The sequence below is a fragment of the Rousettus aegyptiacus genome, unplaced genomic scaffold (assembly GCF_014176215.1).
Source record: "Rousettus aegyptiacus isolate mRouAeg1 unplaced genomic scaffold, mRouAeg1.p scaffold_m13_p_17, whole genome shotgun sequence".
NCBI lineage: Eukaryota > Metazoa > Chordata > Mammalia > Chiroptera > Pteropodidae > Rousettus > Rousettus aegyptiacus.
This window is the reverse complement of record NW_023416292.1, coordinates 15067176-15082394: the sequence shown is the minus strand read 5'-3', so window position 1 is coordinate 15082394 and position 15219 is coordinate 15067176. Positions and strand designations below refer to the sequence as shown.

Here is a 15219-nt window from a genome sequence, read left to right as displayed (position 1 = left end):
AAAGTAATTGGCACACAAAACAGAGGCCACTGTTACTTATAGATAAGTGATTGATATTGTTAGGAAGTATGTATGGTGATTTTAAAAAAGCGAACTCAAGAACCTATCTCAATTTATTTATCTACCTAGGAAAGAAAAATAGCCTATACATTTTCTTAATTGCCTAGGAAAAGCGGGGAGGATGGGTGCATCACAGGAAAACCAAACCAGCACTCTCTTAGGCCACTAGGCTAAGTCTATGCAGCACAAGCACTGAGCTACCAGCAACTCAGGAGGCTGTGGATACCTCCCAACTTCTGAGTACTTTTACTAGATGCCTACAGAGTTCTGGGAACTTCCTCAGATAGTGAGAATACAGAGATGGATAAAAATGATCCTTGACCTCCAAAACCGAAAGGTTTAGGGGAAAGGAGAAGGTTTTTATTTTTAATTATAATTCAATGTGGTATAACATGATAAATGCTGTAACACAAATGTGAACAAAGGACTATGGGAAAGCAGAGAAGGAATGACTAACCTCCTCTCCTATCATGGAGGAAATTACTTGATTTGAAGAGTTATTAGACTTTAATTAGTAGGGTTAAGGTTCTAAGATGCCAATTTTTAGAAGACTATCTAAAGACAGAATATACAAATTAAGAACCCCCAAACACTTTATGAATATATAAGATTTCAGGGGAAGGGGAGTTAAACTCTGAAAATGGTTTTTAAACTATGCTTCCTCAAAACTGTATGGGCTCCTCAGCATTGTCAGGGAACCCAACAGGGATCAGGGTGGCAAATGTACTCCAGGCCAGTAGCAGCCTTAAAGGGTTTCTCATTCCCCTCAATTCTCCTTCAGCCCTTCCCTAGCCCACCCCAAATAAACATTTAATCTAAGTAAAAATGGTGCGCTTGTTATGCAAGTAGATTTGACACAGGACCCTGGTATTAACTGACTGGTCATTAAGTGGAAACTATAAGCATTTACAGTCTTTGACTTAGAGTGGTATCAATAATTCTCCTCACAGAATGTTACCTGGGCATTCTCATCACAACCTGGATAATGTCGGCAGACATTTCTGGTGAGAGTGAAGCATAAATTTTCGGTACAATTTCCTCTTCACTCTACTATTTCCCTTCAATACATTCAGGTAATCCCAATTTTCCACGTGAAAATTAGGCTCATTTATATTATGCTAATGAATAAAAAAAGTTCAGATATCTCAAAAAAGGTAAGAGCATCAGAGATTCTTATTTCTTGTTTTTATTTGTAAAGTAACAATCTTAAAAGAATGTCACGTGACTTCAAAGATGAAGAGAATCTTTTTTCCTGATTTACACAAACGCAGTGAAGAAAAATCCAAAAAATTTTATAGGTAACATACAAAATTTAAGACTTTTGTTAAACAATAAAAAAAGACCTTAAATTTCTTTAAATTGTGATTTTAAAAATGCATAATATAAAATTTGCCATCTTAACCATTTTTAAGTGTACAGTTCAGCAGTGTTAAGTATGTTCACATTTTTGTGCAACCAGTCTCCAGAACCTTTTCATCTTGCAAAACTGAAACTCTGTGCTCATTAAATAACTCCCCATTTCCACTCCCTCCAGCTCCTGACAATCACCATTCTATTTTCTCTTTCTATAAATTCGACTAGTCTTGATACCTCATATAGTACATCTTTTTACGCCTGCCTTATTTCACTTCAGCATAATGTCCTGAAGGTTCATTCATCTTTTAGCTGTTTCGAAATTTCCTTCCTTTTTAAAGTTGAATACTACTCTTAGAATATACCATGTTTTATTTATCCATTTATCTGTCAATGGACACCTGGGTGGCTTTCCCCTCTTGGCTATTACGAACAGTGCTGCCATGAACATGGGTGCGCAAATATTTGTTTGAGATTCTCCTTTAGATTCTTTTGGCTATAGAACTCGAAGTAGATTTGCTGGATCACATATTAATTCTTTAATTTTTTGAGGAACCTCTGCAACATTTTCTTTACTGCACCATTTTACATTCTAAAATGATTTTTAATTTGTAGCTAGAGTAAATGAACTATAAAAATTCTTTAAAAGAAAAAAACTGGCATTTTAGAGAAAACTAACAACAACTAAAACCCATAGCTTTAGATTGTCCCAGACAGAACCTTGCCCTATCAACTGCTTATGTGGTGTGAAGAGCAACTGTCTGGCATGGATCCGACACACTGATTGTAAAGATTACATAACTAAAAATTCTTTCCTGCCATTGATTATCCTACTAGAGACACCACCAAATCAGTTTCATGTTAAGAAAAAGTTCTTCACAGATGGAAGTTTAAAGATTAAACACACACACACACACACACACACACACACACACACGTATAAATATCCCTATTATAAAAGACCAGAAGAAAATTACCTGATGATTTCTTCATGATACAGAGAACTAACAACTGGCCCACCAAAACCAGTATTTGCTTCTCTTCCTTTCTTCTCTGGCGACTGTGGGGGGCAGAGAGGGGGGGGGGGAGGTAGAAAAAGAGATATGGATTAAAGCTGTGTATATTCAAGCCAGTTACAAAATGCCAATTTGCTAAGGGATACTAAAGGTTTGACCGTCCGCCAGTTCTGCAAGGCCCAAGTAACAGTTTCAAGACTGTCAGAAAGGCAACAGGACTCTCAGGCCATCATCACGAGTGGAATGAATAGCCACTAGTGAGCTAAGGTCATTCTACTTCTGCCTTCTACAGCCACCTAAAAGCCGTTCCCTTTGCTGATTATTTTAGCTATATTCATTGGAGAAAATATGAATGTTCAATGTGGAAAAATGAAAATGAAATATGAAATATAAATACCAGACAGGAATATGATGAGGAAAATTATATCTAGATTAACAATATTAAAGTTCCCCAAAAAGGAAAAAAACAAGTTGTAGTAAAACTTCAAATTTAATTATAAGGAAAAACAAACAAAAAAATAGTTTAGGTGGCAAGACGAAAGAAGAGAAAGTGGAAGGGAGGGAGCAAAAGAGGTTGGGATCTAAAATAAGAAAGCAAACTGTCATGAAAACGCTTTCCAAAATCAAGTATTCAATAGGCTCCGCCCCTCAATATTCTCAACAAGCACGAGATTAAATTTAGAAATAAGATTCTTCCGAAACATGTAACGTGCAAGCGGTGAACCTGAATGTTGTTACTGTCTGAAAGGATTAAATTGCAACCTCTGCAAAAGCCCACATCTCCTGCAATACCGACATTCGATTCTATTCTACTGGTCTCTCCTTACACCAGCACCACGCTATTTTAATTACTGCAGCTTTGTAGTAGGTTATTTTTTTTTTTGAGGTATCTTTCAATTTACATATTTTAAAAGTTTTTTCATTTGCAAAATATGAAAAACATATTGAAAATGCATAAAACATACAATTAAACAAATAGTTATAAAGTGAGCACCGATGTTGTCACCACCAAGGTCAAGGAATAAGACATCGGCAGCACCAAGAAGTTGTCTATGTGTGACTTTCTGACCGTAACTCCTCTCCCTCTCTCCCCTAGAGGTTTCTGCTTGGTTTTTACAGTAATCATACATACTTTTTCCTTTATTTCCACAAACCTTATGTGCATCCTTAAACAACATACATTAAATTTTTTTTTATAGTTTCTACATTTAATAGTATACTTATGCCTTCCTCAGCACAGATTATAGATCTATTCACCTATACTGTGTCAATTTTTCGGTTTAAAAATGTGAAATACAACACATACCCAAAATTACATAAAACGTAAATTGTACACTTTAAATGTTATAAGAAAACACCCAGTAATTATGACCCAGGGAAAGAAACAGAATCTTGCCAACACCCTAGAAGCCCATCACAATCTCCTGTCTTTTTCTGGATGTGAGCACTATCCTGACTTTTAATCACTTCCTTGCTCTTCCTTATAAAGATAATAAAATTCATCTAAATACACACTCCTAATCGATATAGTTAACATCTGTCTCATTTTGATATTTATATATGCTGTTTCTATTCTTGTCTTGTCAGCGTAATGTTAGTAATGTTATTGTTCCTTAACTTTATTTTCATTGCTGTCTAGTTATTCATATTCTATAACTATACAATAATTTACTATTTTAATTTCACTGTGTTGGATATTTGGAGAGTTTCTACTTCTGCTATTAACAGCAATGCTGCTGGGAACATTTCTGTATATGTATCCTGGTGCATACATTCATGCATTTCTCAAGCTGTTAGACCATATACTTATTTTCACCTTTACTAGCTACGGCAAAACTTTTCCAATTTATATTCCTATCAGCAGTGTAGTAAGTTTTGAAATTGCAAGTGTGAATCCTCCAATTTTGTTCTTTTTCAGCATTGTTTTGACTATTTGGAGCCTTCTGCAATTCCATATGAATTTGAAGACTGGCTTTTTCGTTTCTGCAAAAATAGCAGTTAGACTTTTGATAGAGATTGCACTGAAACTGCAGGTCACTTTGATAGCACTACCATTTTAACAGTATAAAAGTTTCCAATCTATGAACATGGGATGTCTTTCCATTTGTTTAAGTCTTCTTTTGTGTCAGCAATGGTTTACAGTGTTCAGGTGTAAAATCTTTCACCTCCTTGGTTAAAGTTATTCCCAGGTACTTTATTCTTTTGGATGCTACTGTAAATGGAATTGTTTTTTTAGTTTCCATTTTACGGTGTTCATTGCTGGTGTATAGAAACACAACTGATTTTTGCATGTCGCTCTTGTATCTTGCAACTGTCCGAATTCTTTTATTAACCCTAGTAGTGTGTGAATCCTTTGGATTTTCCATATATAGGGTCATGTTATCTGTCAACAGAGATAGTTTCATTTCTTCCTTTTGGATGCTGTATTTCTTTTTCTTGTCTAATTTTCCCAGGTAGAATTTGCAGTACAATGCTGAATAGCAGTGGTAAAAGGCAGTATCCAAGTCTTATTCTTGATCTTAAGGGAACAGCTTTCTGTCTTTCACCATTGGGTATAATGCATCTATGGCTCTTTCATAAATGTCCATTATCATGGTAAGTAAATTATACCTCCATTTTTGAAAGCAATCTTAAATGGTATAGAATTATAAGGTGAAAGTTTTTCCATTTTGGTGTTGCCTCTACTGACTTCAGATTTCTGAAAAAAAATTCTGCCGTAGTTCTTACCTTTGTTCTATTTTTTTTGGTCCAGACACTTTTAAGATTTTCTCTTTTTTTCCACTAGTTTTTAACAATTTGATTATGTCTTGGCATTTTTTCTGCTTAGGGTTCATTGAGCTTCTTGGATCTATGGGTTTATGGCAATGATTCTCAAATAGGGGAGACTTCTTGCTCCCCATTTCCCTCCAAGGATGTTTAACAATGTTTGGGGCAATTTGGGGTTGTCGTAAATTGGTGGTCCTATTGGCATCACTAGAGTTGCTACATCCTTCAATGTTCAGGACAACCCTCCACAACAAGGAATTATGCACTCCCAAATGTCAAAGGTGCAGAGGCCGAAAAACTCTGGTTTATTATTTTCAGCAAATGTTTAAAATTTCAGCTATCATTTACTAAATTTTTCTGTCTTCTCTCTTTTGCTTTTTCTCTTCTTTCTGCTAGGGCTCTCATTTTTTGTTCAGTCTTTTTGGGCTGTTTCATTTTTATTAGTTTCATTTGTTACATCTTCAAGTTCACAGAGCTTTTCTTACATAGTGTCTAATCTGCTATTAATCCTATCCAGCTGATTTTTCATGTCAGATATTATTTTCTTACATCTCTAGAAGTTCCATTTGGGTGTTTTTGTAGCTTCCATTACTCTCTCCATTATGTTCATGTTTTCCTTTACTTCTTGTAATATACAGAATATGTTTATAACAGCTGTTTTCATCTCTATCATTTCTGCTTTCATTGGTTTTTCTCTTGGTTATGGATCATGTTTTCCTATTGTCCTTGAATGCTTGAAAGTCTTTTACTGTAATCCAGACATTATAAATTTTACACTCGTTTGCTGATTTTGTTGTGTTCCTTTAAATTATGTTAGACTTTGTTCTGGCACAAATTCAGTTATATGGAATCAATTTGACCCTTTCAAGGCTCAGTTTAAAGCTTTGTTAAGGCAGGGGCAGAGCAGCCTTTAATTTCAAGCTTAATTTAGACTCACTACTGAACTGAAATCCTTCTGAGGCCTCTATCATATACCCCATATATTACATCTTTCTTTCCACTAACTAGTAGGAAATGAAATATTCTCAGTCCTATATCATCTCCAAGAGTTGTTTGGCCTACTGCCTTCCTGTATTTCTTTTCCCAGCCTGTTAGTTTCCTTTCACACACAGAGATTAGTATTCAGTCAAAGGTTCCCTACTGCAGATCTCTGGAGCTCTCTCTCCTATGCAGGAACATCCTCTCTATTATTTGGTCCTGCATTTCCTAACTCAAATCAGTGAGACTGCCAGGCTCTTTTGGGCCCCCTCCCCTTCGCTATAGTCTGGAAATTGCTTGCAGGTAATAAATAAGCTAAGGCAATCGTAGAGTTCACTTTGTTTCTGTTCTCTCCTAGTTTTACATTACTTTTAGTGCCATGTCTGAAAATTATCATTTTGTCTATTATGTCTGGTTACCTTCTTGTTTTAGGCAAAAGGATAAATCCCATCCCTATTACTCTATGCCTGGAGTTCCAGAAACATTAATTTAACGAACCAGCATAACATTCCATGCAGTAATATAACACAATTTACTTAACCATTATTTAGGTAATTTTCACTTTTCTACTCATAAAGATATGACGAATACTGTTGTACATAAAGCATAATACAATTGTAATTAGAATCCTCAGGGAAAAAATTTGATTCCATTATTTGATTACAGTGTATTCTAAATATATTTCGTCTTCCTGTGATTAATTCCTCATTCTGAAGCAACTACACGAAGCATGTCAGAATGCTGGTGACAACTTTTTTGGGAGGTGTGGGGGAAGGGAAGATTATATCTTAAGCAGAAATATTTTTAAAATAATCTGCCATTATCGGACTGAATTCAGAATAAAGCTGTCAAAGATGCATTAGTTTTCCTCTCCATCCACTTCATCTACAAGAAGGGGGAGGCTCTGGCGACTTTCGCTTCCAGGTTTCCACTGCAGTGAAATGTTTCTCACAGCAGCTTAAGAAGTTTATTCCATTTCTCTCTACTCAAAATCCATTAAGTTATTTTTATGTTGCATCAGCAGTTAAAGAAAGGGACTCTAGTTTGGCAGCCCATAGGATAAAATCTGCCAGCTCTTACATTGCCTCAGGCTGTATTATTTGAGACAGTGAAATGCTCCTTCACTCAGAAGAGAAAAGATAGGTTGTTGGCTGGATCTTTACCATTTGGATTCAGATTCCACATTAGTCAGTTACAGGGTCAAGACTTAAAACCTTGTGAAACTTTCTTTTCCATCCTAAAAATAACTATTCCAAACATTATCAGGCAAATATATACAAGGAGGGGTTTCTTACTTTTATGTGCTATCTTTTTGGCTGCTGTTTTATTGGCTTGTTTGCTTAATTTGTTTATAGGTCTAGCTGCAGAACTTTGGGTAAATTAACCTCGCTGCCTCAGATTCCTCTTTTATAAAAATAAGAATAATAGTAGCTACCTTATGTGGGTATTTAAAGTATTAGAATATATATGTAAAATAGAACAGTGCCCAGCACAAAGTGGTGTTAGCTACTATATAAGTAAGTGTTAAGCTACACGGTAGCCCAAATATGGCCATTTCTGCAAAGCAAAAGTGTCTCAGCCATACAGATACACGATGTTTTGAGGTGGCGACTTACAGTATTGAAACATGAGTCTTTATCTAATAGCTTTAAACTGTTGATTCTCCTGATGAAACAACACACCCCAAAATTAACTAACCAAATAAAAAAACCTAACATAACAATGCGGTCATTTAAAAAAAAAAAAGGAAATAAAACTAAGCCTTAAGGAGTGTCTTCCATGTACCTCACACTTTATATGTATTACCCAATTTCAACTTCAAAGTAATTCTATAAGGTTGGCATTTTTACTGTATTTCATATTAAGATATCAAATTATAAAAAGCACCATTATTTTATATAATGCTAAAGAAAAACACAGCCAATTAAATATAATATACACTCCATCAATTTTAAGACACATCCAGAATTTTTTAAATAACTGAAGAACTGTCTGCCTTATATTTAGCGAAGTAGCTCTCCATTTTACAGATTAGAAAACAGAAAATAAGAAAGGCAAAGTATCTAATGCCACGTAGTAAGTGGCAGAACTGAGATTCGAACCATGATCTTCTGATATCTAAAGTCTGTGCTCTTTTTACAAAACTATGCGACCTTTCCAAGCTACTTTAGGAAGCATTATTACACATTTACAATATTCTGAATTAAAATTTTGCTCTCTATATTAAGTGTACAATAAGCTTTTTAAAGTACTATATTAGTTCAAAAAGAAACTTTTAAATTAAAATAAATATATAACACTTTCACTTTTTTGAGGCTAATTTATTATGATAAATTATGTACAATTTCATCAATTAAACACACTAAGACGATAGTTCTAAGCATTTTTAAAGGAACACTTTTCTAATCATGGTTTAAAAATATTCATTGTAGTTTTCTTGAAATATGAAGTTATTAATTTCCACATACAAAAGAATATTAATCTCATCTCAACTATTATCTGTCATTAAAAGCATTAATAAAAGCTTTACCATGAAAATATTATTGGTTGCTAATTATAACAATATGTATAAAATTTCTCAAAAAAAGTAGATGCCATAAATCTATGTTTTTTAACCTTAGTTTTTCTTAAAATTACAAAGGCAAAGCATAGTTTAAAAAATCATTCCCCAAAACTTTCACAACAATGGCATTTAATAAGAATGTCGCTTATCTAGAAATATTACATAAATGCTTAAATTATTCTTGGAAAATAATTTTTAAATAAAAGGAAAGACAAAATAATACATGTAAGTAGATATTTTATCAAAACCTCTAAATTTCAGCATTTCCTATTTTTTTGCATATATACTATGTATACTAGCTTAAAAAGTGATGAAAATTTTTTAAAGATGAAAAAACTTAAAAAAATTTTTTTACCAAATACTTTAATCTGCATCACTAAAACATATGAAATATTTTTTCCAGATAATTAAAATGGCCAACAGAACCCTACAGTCCCTTGTAATCCACCAAGTAAATTTCATCACTCTGTACAACAAAATGAAAAATGGTAAATTGCTCTTTTATCACTCTATAATGTAATTTAAGAATAAATATATTAATTTGTCTTCTTAATTTCCTGGCTATTGTCAACTTTAAAAGTTCTAGGTACAAAAGATTATCACCTGTACATATGCCTGGCTTCCACTGTAGAATACATAAGGTATTTATCTTTTTGAAGTATTTTTACGCTATTTAATGTTATTTTTAAACAGCTCCTGTGGAAAATTACCTTCAGGTTATTATGACTAACTTTCTAGAAATGTAACAATGACCAAGATTTAAATGTTCTTTGTAAAATTCTGAATATAGTATATATCATACCTGCTCAGAAATTGTAACTTTCCTTAGATTTTAACCACCAGAGAAAATCATAGAAGACCAACAGATTCAAATATTTAAAATGGCATTTCTGTAATAAGTAGTAAAATACATAAGAAAGGACCTGTATTTTAAGCAAATAAAACAAATGGCTAATATTTTTAAATTATAAGCAATATATCCAAATCACTTATGTAAGAAAAATGTTAAGACTCAAATGGACAAGCAGGCCATGGTTATGAGCAGACAACTAGATATCTGAAGTTACAGAGGTTTAAAAATATTAGCACGCCTTATTTTTAGCATTAATACAGTTTATAAATATTATAAGAAAAAAATAACAATCCTGAAGAATAGTAACTTTGTATAGGTTCAACTACAATCCTCACCTTTACATGAAATTAATGTTCCTGAATTTTTAAGATTAAAACGTCGATCACAATAGGTATTTTGGTCTATGCTACCCTTTCTGTTGTTTTCAATAAGTATTTCAAAATCTGGCCGCTGGGATACTTTCAAGCTTACTTGGCTCTGTTCCCCTCTCCCACTTGTATCTGGTTCTTCTGTATCCTTTTGTCTTTATTATCCATATTTTGCTTGGTTTTGATTAAATTCCCAGAGATTTCTCTGTATGAGGCTTTGAACCAGAAGGGAGCTTTGGTCGGTTAATTTTAGAAGCTCTAGAGAACCTTACCATGACACAGATTGAAGTTTACAAAAACCCCTCTGAACGTCACCTGTTGGCGATTTTAGGATTCTGACATTCGCAGGTCAGACTCCCTCGTGCTTCCTCCTACAGAGATGCCAATGCTACACAAATGTTGTAGCGGTTGATGTAAGTTTGTCCCTGTTTTCTCTGATCAACTAGTTTTGTTATAGATATATACCTAAGGTTATGCTACCCTGTTTATTCTGTTGAGGAAGCATTTGAGAATACTTGAAAACTATGCTATACCCACTGCCATCTCCCCAGAATTCCAATAACCATGAATGACTTTAATGAAATGCATAAATGGGAATACCCAAATGAATAATTAGTATTGCTAAAATAGGTGTATTTCCATTCCATTTTTTTCTCTTACTTTTGCCTCCATTCAACCAACTATTGTAATAGGATGGATGATTTCATGAAAGAGAGGTACAGAGGCAAGTTTAGTGAACATCTGTTCTTTGTAGCTTACCAAAGTCTTCTGAACACTATTTCAACATTTTCATAGCTTTCCATAGTGTGAATTCCAACTTTTCAGAGCAGAATCCTCAGACCCCTCATTTTACAGACTCCCTTGCAACTAGGATGTGCGAGCACATGACCTAAACGCCATCAATCAGATCCACGAATCAGTCACTTGGATATCACTGACCTATAGCAAAATCATACTTCTCGGTTCGCAGTTCAAAATCTGGTTGAAATAATCCCACCAACAAAAGTAGTACATTTAATATACAGTTGATCCTTGAACAACATGGGTTTGAACTATGTAGGTCCACTTATATGTGGATTTTTTCAATAAATATTATAAATGTATTTTCTTTTCCTTATGCTTAAAATATTTTTTCTCTAGCTTACTCTATATATATTACATACAGAATACTGTATGTAATATATATAAAACAAAAAATGTTAATAAACTATTTACGTTATCAGTAAGACTCAGTCAACAGCAGGTTAGTAGTAAAGTTTTGGAGGATTTTCAACTGCATGGGGGGTCAGCACCCTAACTCCTGTGTCATTCAAGGGTCAACTATAAGCAGAATTCAAAAAATGAAATCAAATTTATCACATGAATATTTTCATTTTAAGTACACAAGAGAACGGTTACTAATGCCATAACAAATTCACAGGTGGAAATCAATATTATCCAGTTAAGTTTCTAGTGGCAAAGTCAGTATCCGACCCTATCCTATATATCACTCTCATCAATAATTGGCATAAGGTACAAAAAAGTATGCTAGTCAAATGTCTTGATGACAGGATCAACAAAAGATATTTCATACAATGTATGACACACTCACAATTCAAAAGGATATCTTAATGTTGAAATAATATGATAAATCAAATAAATGGAACTTAATATGCGTACAAAGTACTGAGCTTAATACAGAATAGACTGCATAACAGAATGTGTCAAAAAGATTTTCTGAAAGCTAAGGAATTAACTGTAATGTGGCTGCCAAAAATATTAAAATAATTTTAAGCTACATCAGTAAAAGTTTAGTATTCGAATGAAAGTTTTATTCGATAGTGGCCACACTATATCTCCAATAGCCTGTTCGATTCCAAAAGTCATATTGTAACAGAGGTGTTGAGGGTGAAACTTGTTCATACAAAAGGACTAGGATGATAGTGGGACTTGATGGTGATGGGGATGGAGAACAATTTTAGAAATGAGAGATATCAGCCTGAAGAAGAGGAGACTTAAAACCTGTCTTAAAACAATGAAGGATTCTTATGTAGATGAAGAATTCTTATTCAAAACTAATTTTTCAGAAATATAATTACAGTCAATGAGCCCCCAAATCTTTTTCTGGTATTTTTCTCATTACTGTCAGACTTGCTCAGGTCAGTCGTTTAAAAAAATAAAACAGGTAATGGTTATTTTACAGTTTTTTATAGTTTTCAATGTAGATAAGTTTATGAGCAAAACCTTCAAAGAGTTTTAAAAACTCTCTTCATTTTCTAACTCTGTATCAAGGCATGGCACGCATGACTGCCCCCAGGGTAAGAAACACAGTCAGACAGTAATTGTATTTGACAGCAGCAATTACATGCAAGGTTGGAGATGAGAAGACCATTAATGTGTGTGCAGTAATTGCTCTGGCATTTTCTGTTACTACTGAGGGTCAGCTCGAAGAGCATTCATGGCAAACTTCAGCTTGGATGCAGTTGGTCTAGGAACGTGTGAACACACGGGTTATAGTCACAGCAGGCAGGCAGAATATTCCTTTGACAAAAGACTGATAAAGCATGAAACAGAAACAACTAATATGCAATAGTAAAAAGTATTTCCACTGACACCTTTCACTTAATTATCAAGAATATCAGAAAAGCTTACACGATGACTACAGATGCTCCTTGACTTACAATGGAGGTAAAACCAATTGTTAAGTTGAAAATATCCTATGTTGAAAATGCACTTAATACACTTAACCTACCAAACATCATAGCTTGGCTGAGCCTACCTTAAACATCCTCAGACATGTACATGAGCTTATGGTGGGGCAATTATCTTGAGATTCATCTAAAGAGTCACTGTCTTCCTCTTCTTATCAAAAGTAGGAGACACAGATGGGCATTTTGGAGACACGACAAGATACAAAAACACAAAACACAATATCCAATAAACGCTGACAACACAGTACACTGTAGAGCAGGGGACCCCAACCCCCAGGCATGGACTACTACCGGTCTGTGGCCTGTTAGGAACTAGCCCGCACAGCAGGAGGTGAGCAGTGGATGAGTGAGCAAAGTTTCATCTGTATTCGCAGCCACTCCCCAGCGCTAGCATCGCCGCCTCAGCACCACCTCAGATCATCAGGCATTAGATTCTCATAGGAGCACCGGTCCCTGGTGCCAAACAGGTTGGGGACCATTGCTGTAGAGTATCGGTTGTTTACCCTCTGACCCTGTGGCTGACTGGGAGCGACAGCTCACTGCCGCTGTCCAACATCTTGAGACAGTATCATAATGATGAGCTCAAGAAAAAGTTCGAAGTATGTTTTCTACTGAATGTGCATCATCACTTTTGCATCATCAGAAAGTCAAAAAATTGTAAGTAGGGGACCATCTGTATGACCAAACAATTTTTATTTAGCAAGAGTCAAATAAATTATCTTTCATAACATCACACCATAACGAAAGCTTACTGGGTATTTGGAAATTATATTAAATAGAAACTCTGAATCTGAAAACTCTGGAAACATCAGAAAGAAAGCATTAACAACAAGCTTGTCCTAAAAACAATAGGAAGATGGTAGACTAAACACAGAGCCTTGGCTCCGTCTCTCTCCATAGAGCATACTGGGGAAGCTTGACAACTAAAACAGGCCTGGAAAAAGTTCTGATTGCACCTAAAAGGAGAGGATGCAGAGGCAAAGGCTGGGGTGTTAATTTCTTTTGGCAGTAAAACCTAAACCTTCAGGGCCCTAACCACCTGATGAAGACAGGTTCCCTCAGCAAGCAGAAGGGGGCACACCTGATACACGTAGGTCCTATGCACCATGAATCCTGCTTACTCTGTCAGTCCTAAACCATCCTGGTGGGCCATACTCCCCCAAATCTTTGTTTTGAAGGGACCTATCTTTTTTCAGCTCTCACCTGCAGAGCCCTAAGAAGAGAAAGGTCTCTCTTACGCCATCTCACCTCCTCTCCGTGGGAGATCAGAGGATACTAGCTCACTAACCCACTAGACTAAGAAAAAAACTACCTCTGCCTTTGCTTCTCAGTCTCAAAAGACCTCAAAATCAGATCAGTGCTAAGGAAACCTACAATCAGCAGTCAGAGAAAAATTATAATCATTGAAGGAGATGGACAGGCTAAGATGAATCAGAATGAGCGGCTTCTTTGGACAGAGGGAGAATTAATTGAAGAAACAGAAGACAAATCTCATATAATAAAATGTAAGGACGTACAGACATACACAAACACCAAATGTATTATATTAAAAAAGTCTCCTCATACCACAAACATTAACTTTTTAACAATGTTGATAATATACATCCTAGTTTAACAACTCTCTCCTATGGCATGGCTCAAAATAACCCATCAGTGAATAAACATGATTCAGCAACTGGAATGTTTTCAAAAAGTCAATGAAAAATGTACATAATTGTTAGAGCCATATTCGAAGAGCATACATGCCATATTTTTAGGCATAATTTATGTTAAAATATCCCTAAATGTTTCAGCTTGACTCAATTCAACACAGTACTTTTAAACATTTACTCTCAAACACTGAGCTTATCACCGAAACGTACATCAGTGAAGGTACCTGCTGTCAAGACATTTTTAGTATTACCAGGGATTTAAGATGTTGCCACATAAAACAGATAAGAAACAATTTAAGACAAATAAGATCAAATATTAAAGTGTACACTACAGACAATAAATGTGGTAGATTTACAGAAAGGAGGAAATTAGTGGAAACTATAGGCTTCATGGAGTGAACAGGGATTATGGCTTAAAAGAAAGGGAGCAACAGTAAAGAAGGCATTTCAGGAAAGAGCATGAAGAGAGAGAGAGAGGCATACTAAATCTAAGGCATCTGAGGGACAATCGGGCGGCGTGTCAGATGGGCGTCAAGTACAGACCGTTAAGTAGAAAGTATGTAAGGTCAGAGATAAGTCTGGATTCAGAGCGCTGGGGATAGAGATACAGGTTACAGAGGACTTGAAAGTAAGAATTAAACACTTAGATGTAAGTTAATGTTCCTAAGAAGTTTAGTATAAATCTAAAACTTTAAAACATATAGTTTCAAATGTTCTAATAAGAGAAATGATTTTTTGGGATCTCAGTAGTAAAAAGCACTAAAGCAATTCATATTAGGAAACTCTAAAATTATCTATAATATCAAGATATGGAAAGGGACAAACTCATTGGGCAACCTAGTAATGCAACAGAGAATTTAAGATATTCTAGTTATTTAAGAGAATTCTCTAATATTTTAGTAATCTGGATTACCATTCCA

At 34.9% G+C, this 15219-nt stretch overlaps 1 protein-coding gene across 1 annotated transcript in view; it reads right to left on the bottom strand.

Moving 5' to 3' along the window:
• ACBD6 (acyl-CoA binding domain containing 6) overlaps positions 1-15219 on the bottom strand; it is a 109811-nt gene that overhangs the window by 69766 nt on the left and 24826 nt on the right. Inside the window, exon 4 of the mRNA XM_016141154.2 lies at positions 2391-2473. Within this exon, the coding sequence (XP_015996640.2) occupies positions 2391-2473 (83 nt within the window). The remainder of the gene's footprint in view (positions 1-2390; positions 2474-15219) is intronic.